Source organism: Lotus japonicus, chromosome 2 (assembly GCF_012489685.1).
Source record: "Lotus japonicus ecotype B-129 chromosome 2, LjGifu_v1.2".
Lineage (NCBI taxonomy): Eukaryota > Viridiplantae > Streptophyta > Magnoliopsida > Fabales > Fabaceae > Lotus > Lotus japonicus.
Genome location: NC_080042.1, coordinates 74120140 through 74129490, shown reverse-complemented (window position 1 = coordinate 74129490; position 9351 = coordinate 74120140). Strand labels below are relative to the sequence as shown.

The following is a 9351-nucleotide window of genomic DNA, read 5'->3' as shown; positions in this document are numbered from 1 at the left end:
GCGTATGAAGAAGCATTTGTTGGGAGAGGCCTACCCACTTAACGTGATCTCAGAGCCTCGAGGGATTAATCTCATGGCTGTCGGGTGTGGGGATACCTTGGGAAACCAAAAAAAAAAGTTAATCATTGTGCTACCTAGTTATGCTACCATTACCCACTAATATGAATTTAAGTATGCAAATTAATAATTAATTATATAAATTACATAAAGAACAGCAGAACTCGAGCAAAAGGCCCTTTTTCCCATTTAAGGGATTAATTCAAATGTGTGATTCACAAGTATTAGAAATTGAGAGGCCTATACTCAACCACAAAAGCTAGCTCAAGAGTTGAGGTTTGCACTACCCTTATAAAGCTTATCTTGGCTCTATCTCTAGCCAATGTGGGACTTCTAACACACCCCCTCACGTCCAGGATTGAACAGACTGGAACGTGGGATCAACAACGGGTGGCCCAAATATGGGTGATCTCCACAACAAATGGATCTAGGATAGGCTCTGATACCATATAACAACAAGTATAATAGAACAAAAGAGAGCTCGAACCTAGGCAAATAACTAATCTTGGATTATGTTATGCATACATTATAAAAAGACAAGTTGATTTTCTCTATAAGGTAAAAGGACAAGTAGATAATTTTATTTCGTAAAATAATTCCATTGTATGTTAGATAAAAAGTTGAAGAGTTGTTTATACCTGTTTGACTAGCTAGAGAGGATTGCTCTTGTGTGGTCCTCCAACATAGAAAATTAAGGGGATATTAACCTAGTACTATCTTAATTACAACTCTTAAAAGAATACAGTTGTATGTGGTCCCATCGTTTTGCTTAGAGGTCTGATGGTTGGGGGCCATGAAAAAGAACGGCCATAATTCATTATTTAAATTATGACATTGAAAATTTGAAAACTTTAGAAACCCTGGTGCATGGTTGTCAGGACTAATACTTTTTAGCCTTGAACTAAAGGTCCAATACAATTGGTTGATAATTAAGCTCCTTAAGTATTTAGTTTAGAGTTTGATCTCAAAATAATTAGTATCTAGTATCTACTCATTTACTGTGATCTCCGAGTCTCGAAATGAATAATTTCCTTACCGTAAGTTATGGAAACTAAAGAAAGTTAGCCTTGCATAAAAAAAAAACATTTATACATTTAAATAAATAAATAAAAACATGTAAATTGTCCAAATTTCGCTCCGTGATCCAACTATCCACACTTCTCGGGCTATTGTCGGTGTTATTGCAATTGTTGCTTATTTTTTCACTTTTTGAATTGGGCTAAAAAACCAATGGGCTCTAATGCTCTGAATAGCACATTGCCACCACGGCTCTACTTTATGGCTATAAAAGTTGATACCATCTCCATTCTCTTCTATTTGTCATTTTAGGCTTATGTGTTTCTTTGATTGTCATTCTATGAAAAGTGAATATTATTTTCGAAGTTCTAAACATAAGAAACGTTTAACTTTTAAAAAATAAATTTATGAATGAACTTAATAGAAAAATAAATAATAACTTTCTTTTTGTTTTTTCGTCAAAAGATAATGAGAATGGGAATGTAAATGTATTTCAATGATAAGATGCTGCTTCTTCTTATTGCCAAGGCCCATCTTGCTTTAGAGGCCCATTAATAGATCCCTTATTGTTTGACATGTGTACACGCACACATATCTGAGAAACTAAGGGCTCGTTTGGCACGCCGTATTAGGCATGATAGTATAAGCTTATACAATACATTATGAGTTTATCCATTGTTTGGTGATGACATTGTATTGTATAAGCTTATCCATCAAAGTCCCCTTATACGTTAAAATGACGTATTATTTAATCCATCATGTGAGTGATGGATAAGGCATGATAAGGTTGTGACGTATAAGTCACCATCACCACCACCCTCTATTGCTGCCAACTTACACCACTATTGGCACCACCACCACCACCACCACCATCCGATCACCGCCGTCGCCGCCACCACCGCCCTACCGTCACCACTGGTGTTGCCACCACCACCACCGTCGCCGCCCTACCGCCACCACCACCATAATCGCCGCCACCACAACCTTATCGCCACCACCACCATAATCGCCGCCACCACCGACACCACAACCACCACCCTATTGCCACCACCACCACCACCACCATTGCCTCCACCCTCCACCGTCACCACCACCCTACTAAGCCGCCACCGCCTTACTACCACCACCACACCCTATCGTCGCCAACACCACAACCACCATCGCTGCCACCACCGCCACCACCGATGTTGCCGCCACCCCCACCACCGCCGCCCTACCGCCACCACAACCACCACCCTATCGCCACCACCACCATAATCGTCGCCACCACTCTATTGCCACCACCGACACCACAACCACCACCCTATCGCCACCACCACCACCACCACCACCATTGCCTCCACCCTCCACTGTAGCCGCCACCGCCTTACCACCACCACCACTACCCTATCATCACCACCACCACAACCACCATCGCTGCCACCACCACCACCAACCTATCTCCACTGTCACCACCACCGCCACCAACACCAACCTACCACCATTGCCACCACCACCACCAACCTACCACTACTTCCATCACCACCGCCACCACCGTTATAATCACCTTCATATTTGATTTTTATTTTATATCATTATTCAATACTTTATTAAACATAAAATTGCATTAATTTAAACGATATGGTAAATTATACAGTGTATGTCCAAACGCTGGATAGTATAAGAAAGTTATCAGGGCTTATACTATCAGGCCTAATACTATCAGGCCTTATACTATCAGGCCTTATACTATACGTCGCACCAAACGGACCCTAAACCCTTTAAGTCTATCTCTAAACCAAAACCAAGCTAAATCCTTAATACGTTTATGAAGAGATCAGAGATGGAATACACAAATTAACATTTATGAAAATTACATCATTACGTACACACACCAAATAGACCAGACCATTGCAAATCATAAAGCTGTCAAGGCTCAAGACCTTAGTTCTTAGTTTCTATTTTTCCTAAGTTCTCTTTTGATCTTGCCAATTGCCATAGTTTCACATTGTATTTACAATAATTTCACATCATATAAATCCAACCCTCCACTAATGAATGTAAGATTGATGGTTAAAAGCAATTCATAAAGCAGTAAGATTAGCAAGTAATCAAGAAGAAAAATGAAACTGACTGGTCGTTCACAAGTTCTCCTCCAAAGATATTCAAAGTACTACAAATTAACTTCTTATATGCCAAATGTCTATGGCTAAAGGTATCCATAGTTCTAAGAGTCAGCCACTGCTGTTTTTGTCCCAAAACAAATAACAGAAGCACATGCAGCATTTACACATTGTCAAAAAGATACATCTGTTTTTGGCCTTAGATGTTTGCATTTATGTAGCAAGCCAAACACTGAGCTAAGTTCAAAGCATCCATCCAGGAATGAAACCATTCACTTGTTGAGGTTGAGTTGTGGCATTTAGCTGATCTGAAGCTACAGGACTGTACCTGTAATCAGTACTGCATCCAGGGACAAATGTTAAAATATAATTCAAATAACCTTAACAGCTAGACCATATTTTCAGTCTCCGATACATTAAAATCGGTTGCTAACAGTTTTTTCGTAGCTAACAGTATAGCAACCGAATTAGCGACTGAATTTATTTTTTTCACATGAGACACTAAATTGGTCACTATATTGTGAGTTTCTATTAGTTAATTAAGTAACAATAGACAAGAAAATGATTGTGGATTACCCTATCTGTAATGTGGGATTGCACTCCAAAGGTTGGAAGAAGCTTTGAGAAGGAGCATTCTGGTTACCATATGCCATGCTTTGATCACCAGCTTCCCATGTTTGCCTATAATGGTTGCTTGAGTTGATTTCTTCCAACTGCCAAAAGAATAGTCATGAAAACACTCTTCAGCAAAGGACTTAAATGTGAATGAAAGAATAAATATTCAAGGGACATTAAACAATACAAAATAGTATTTTTCATGTTATGAGTATAAAGATAAGGGCACAAACAATCAACTCATGTAAGAGGAAATTAAGAGCAATACACTGATGTTGAATGGACAGAGAAGAGGAGAAAATGGAGGAGGCACTTTGAGAAGGTTCTTATACATTCTATTTCATGAAATTCATAGGTGTTCTTCTAAGACTAATCTTAAGGGCTCTTTGCAAGAATTTTTAACTTCTAAATATCCAATTCCTATCTGATTGCCCAAGAATATAGGTGCAAGGTTGTACTTCTTAATGGATTTGTGGGAGCAGATTTAGTACCAAAAAATTATCACACTATGCCATATGTTTTCTACAAAATTTAATTTGCTATAGAGAAGCAACATGAATGCTATATTGCCAATCTTTTTGCTTGTTGTATGAAGTATGAAGTTCAAGTATAATGTTACCTTCAGGTTCAAAGCTCTGTTTGCTTCTATTAACATGTGCTCCTGTATCCATGCAATAGCTTAAAAGTGTTAGGCACACATTAAGTTGTTTCTATTTTATAGCTATGAGAACACCATTTACCTTATTTTGAAGATCAGCTAACTGGTCCAGCATGAATTGGGTCTGCAAAATGACCACATAACAGGAATCAAGATAAGTTTTTCATAGACTAGTAAACTAGGATTCCAATCTAGTCTCATTTTGAATAATCACTATTAGTTGCAAAAAAGTTGTTATAGAATGTCTTCTACAAAGATGTGAAATCCTATGATGATAATTGCATTAGCTAGTCAGGTAACTATGGTCATTGTCACAACTAATAAGTACCAAGTTAGTGAACTTTTAATCTCTGATTTTATGAAAATTGAACATGAATATTTAATTACCTTTGTGGACCTCACTTGCTTCAGAGATGCATCTAGTTGCCGCTCAAGCTGCTCGAGTTCTTTGCTATTTAAGGGGCCCAAGTCTTCACCTAGAAGGTTTCTGCAGCAAACAATATACATTGATCATAATGAAAAAGTACTTAAGCTAAATCACTGAAAAATAAGAAAAATCAACAATGGTGGCTAAACTGACTACAAGAAAAAGTAGAAGACAATATTCTTATAAGTTCTTTCAAGTACTAATTGTATGAAGAGTTTTGGTGTTTTTATATTTTTAAAAACATTTATTCTTGTATGAAATTCACCTCTGGGTCCTTTGAAGAGATTCAAATCTTGCTTTCAGCTTCAAGTACTCACGGTAGCTGCTCTGCTAAAAAGGCAAGTGACAAGTGAAAATTAACAAAACTGCTTCACAATCTCGTAGTAAAAAAACATGCGTTATAGATTCTAATTCTATAATAAGTTGGCATATATATATGTTCAAAATTATAGCAGTATAAAGGCTTTCCTATGTGAAATTTCTAAGAGATGTTAATGCTAATATGCTATGATGTTTGTTAAAGAAAAACAGTTGGTACCTCAAGCTCTTTGGCAGGTTTGTTGACTTCTACTGCACCATAGCTGCACTTTTGGTACCTATCAAGCGTTTTGAGCATGCTGCTTGAAGGAAGAGAGGAAGAACCGTCAAATTAATGATGATATATCATATGTATATGATGATGGATAACCAAATCATAATTATATTTCAAGGCATACCAAACAAATCATACAAATCATCCATTTCATTCAATCACAAATTCCACACCAAACCAAATATGGTCCTAATATATGAAAGCACAATGTTTGCACTGTGTTGATTCGCTAGAAGCCTAGAACATGATCAAGCAGCTTAGAAGGAAGAAAAATATATTAACATCATCTCGTTGTCCGTATATTAAGCTGTTTCCCAAAAGCTTAAGTTGTTCGGTAAATGAGATATGTTTTATATATAATAATTAACTTACACCTTAAAAAAAACTTGTTAATACAGTTATTTTAGAGAAGAAATGCACACAATGGTACATGGTTGAAAGCTGATGAAATTTATCATATTAAATGCTTTTCAGATGTAAAACTCTTTGTATCAAAAGTAAGCAAATAATATTATAGAAATTTGCATTGCATTTCAAGATAATCTAGTAGGAATTCTGCTAACAACTAGAAGTTTCAAGCAACTCACTTAGCCAGAATTTTGAAGGAAATTAAATCTAAAGAAAACTTACAAAAACCATGTCAATAAAAGGAGCAGATCTACTGACCTAGTACTCATCATCAGTTTGTACAAAAAGGCATTAAAAAAATGAAAAGAAGCAGATGAAGATGATGATTACAAGAAATTAAGCAGAATATCAAATCCCTCAAAAACAGGAGGGAGAAAGTAAAAAGGAGAGTCCAATCAACAATAACTAATCCAACAAAAAAATCATAGTACAAGTAAACAGCTAGCACAACAACAACAATTCACCAGATCATGTACTGTATCTCCAGATCTCATATTTCATCCACACTGTTACATTCAAAATATGAAATCAAAGTTGAAGCTTGATTTCTTCAAACACCAGCTCAAAGAAATTAAAGAGAAGCATCAAACTCCTCTCAACCCAATAGAGCTCACACAAGCCTTGTACTCATTTCTTTTTCATCAATGAAATTTGTTGCCTTATAAAAAAAATCACATTCCAAAAAAAAGAAACCCATTACCCAAATAGATCTTATACATCAACAAAGAAAAAAAAATCAAAATTTTGCAGCTTAAAAGACTAGAATCTATCTCATCAACAAAGAGAAATTAGCTATATACACAAATTTAATAGAGGGAAAGACATAAAAGAAACTCATTCAATAATATGTGTATAATTAATTAATAGTCCCTCCCCCAAAACACACAAGCACAAATTAACCATAACAAACACATGATACATGATACATGATATATGCATACCTAGAGCTGCTACAAAACTCATAAAGCTTGCCACGGTTAGAGAAGATGATAAGAGCAACCTCAGCATCACAGAGAACAGAAAGCTCATAGGCTTTCTTGAGAAGCCCATTCCTCCTCTTAGCAAAAGTAACCTGCCTGTTTATCTTGTTCTCTATCCTTTTCAGTTCCACTCTTCCCCTCCCCATTTTCAATTCCCAACCTAAGCTAGTTTATTCAATTCCTCACTCTCACTCAAAAAATTTCCCTTTTCCTATTTATTAATTTCTTTATTATTTTCTAAACTATTAATCTCCTTCTCTTGGCACCTGCTGAACCTTCTTTTTCTGGGTGAGTCCCCAAATGTAACCAAATTTGTGAAAACACAAGAGACACTAGAAAACCCTAGAAAGAGAGAAAAATTAGAAGAGAGAGAAACCAAACACACTGCTACTACTACTTCTGCATTCTTCTTGTGTTATCAATATCATCTTTTTTATCTTCACCAGGAAAAAAGAGATGAATGCATCTTAGCTTAGCTTAGCCTAGGGTTGGTGTTATAGTTTCCATTTTCATACAACTTTCTTTTTACAATGCTTTACACGGTTAGGGTATTTTTAGAAACTTTTTTGTTCCCCACTCGCATTATGTTCGTGTGAGAGCACGTTCCAATAGAGGCTCGCGTGTTTGGACCGGTGCGTGGTGACAGCTGGCTTACGAGTTAATGTTACTGAGAAAAATCTGTGTCATTTTCCATTGTCCTCACTTAGCAAGAACGTCGTCAAATACCTTAAATTGAACCCCGCACGTGTCAATCTATCACTGGCTCCAATTTTCTAACATGAAAAAAAAATTAAAACTTTGAGAAATAGGGAGGGTAATAATTAGATGCTAAAATTAGTTCTTGACAAACAAGTATTATTAATGACATTCACTTTAAACTCTATTTTCAACCCACTCGTATTCATGGTTAAAATTCATTTAGAGTCGGCTAAAGTATGGGTTCTGTCTTCAATTTAGTAGGATTCACATGAATTTCAACCAATAAATAAGAAAGTGTTCGAAATAGAGTATTAGATTTAATGTTGGTAAAAGTCTTGTATTGGCTAGAGACATGACATGTATAATCTTTATAAAGAGTAAAACAATTTTCAACTCTTGAGCTAACTTTTACGTTGAGTTAGAACTCACAAATTCAAATATGGTATCAAAGTTTATCATAGATCTGTTTGCTAGTAGAGATCTCTCGTATTTGAGTCGCACAGTAGATGTCAAGTCCTGCAAATTTCACACTTTAAATGCCATGTCTTTGGCATAAGAGAGTATGTTATTAGTTTTACATTAACTAGAGATATGACATAGATAATATTTATAAAATGTAGAATACCCTGAACTCTTAAACTAAGTTTTATATCAATTTGTGTTAGGTCTCTCAAATTTTAATAAATTTCGCTGGTTTAACATTAATCCTCTTGAGAAATATGGCAATATTATGTATGCTAGTGATAGTTTATTTGAAAAGGAGAGTAAAAAAAAGACCAAACTGTTACCTTCATTAAGACCAAACTAGTATTACAAAGGTAATTGTATTTGTAGAAGGTTAGAATCTTATGGGAAAAATATATCAGTACAAGGAACTGAGTGAAAATAAAAACTTGAGTACAGATAGAGAATGGCCAGCTGACTCCTACCAACCCCCCCTTCTTCCCTATGGGGCTAAGATGTGAAACTATTCGGAAGTAGCTTATTTATAGCTCTCAGGGGAAAATTTGCTTATTTTATACGATTTCATTTTAGTAATTGAGGTAAATCTTTTGGTTCATAAATATTGTTGTGTTTATTCTATTTAAACTGCACTTCATACATTTTCTACTTCATTCAATCTTTTCAATTTATCGGTTAAAAATTATTTCAGTAATTTTTATAAATTAACTTATCGTCCTTTTTTTAGAGTTCTAAAATTAATTAACCCAAGGGATTAAACTCAAGTATATAAACTTTTCATAAGTGCTTTTTTTTTTTTCAAAATGGCCTTTTGTCTACTTAATTAAACCATGAAAAGTATGATTCATAAGTTTAAAAAAATTCCTGGAAATTAGATTTAACACATAAAAAACATTTTGTAAGTAATTTGTAGTGAATGTTAGCTAAAAAAATGGTTTATGAGTATACCAGTTTTTAATGTGCACAAATGTAATGTATGTTGTTCCCGTCAAGTGGTTTATGTTGAAATTTTACAAGAGGCCTTGTCCACGTCTTTACACGTTTTCTTTCTTTCTTTGGTCTAACATGTCTTTACACGAAAATATGGAGTATTCTACTTCATCTGAAGTTGGGTTTTTTTTACCAGACCGGGTCAATTTGCCGTTAAGTTTATCAAGTATTGAAAATTTTATCAATATGGAATAGTTCACTTAGTACACCTTGTCCAACAATGCTAGCAGTTGCAACCACATATACCAAGATGATGGATCTGGAATTCTGGACAATGTTAAGTAATTCAGGTTAGAATTTTTTCATTATTGTCACACATATAATGAGTAAATTATATAAAGGAC

General features: G+C 35.4%; 1 protein-coding gene across 4 annotated transcripts; it reads right to left on the bottom strand.

Moving 5' to 3' along the window:
• Window positions 1–3161: 3161 nt before the first annotated feature.
• Window positions 3162–7328, bottom strand: LOC130739482 (agamous-like MADS-box protein MADS2). Of its 4 annotated transcripts, none has more exons than XM_057591774.1 (8): window positions 6818–7328; window positions 5415–5496; window positions 5142–5206; window positions 4837–4936; window positions 4532–4573; window positions 4411–4452; window positions 3753–3889; window positions 3162–3516 (listed from the first exon to the last, which is right to left on the bottom strand). In XM_057591774.1, exons 1-8 carry the CDS (start codon window positions 7000–7002, stop codon window positions 3420–3422), a joined length of 750 nt encoding a protein of 249 aa, XP_057447757.1. In that variant the 5' UTR covers window positions 7003–7328; the 3' UTR covers window positions 3162–3419. The 4 variants fall into 4 exon arrangements, with proteins under 4 accessions (XP_057447757.1, XP_057447759.1, XP_057447758.1 ...); XM_057591776.1 differs by having other exon boundaries at window positions 5142–5203; XM_057591775.1 differs by having other exon boundaries at window positions 5415–5493; window positions 6818–7327.
• Between the last annotated feature and the right edge of the window lie 2023 nt (window positions 7329–9351).

Coding starts and splice junctions, on each gene's coding strand:
- LOC130739482 (XM_057591774.1), bottom strand. CDS start 7,002: ATGGGGAGGGGAAGAGTGGAACTGAAAAGGATAGAGAACAAGATAAAC. Junction 4,453..4,531: donor TAGCTGATCTTCAAAATAAG/GTAAATGGTGTT, acceptor GCATGGATACAG/GAGCACATGTTAATAGAAGC. Junction 3,517..3,752: donor AATCCCACATTACAGATAGG/GTAATCCACAAT, acceptor CCCTGGATGCAG/TACTGATTACAGGTACAGTC.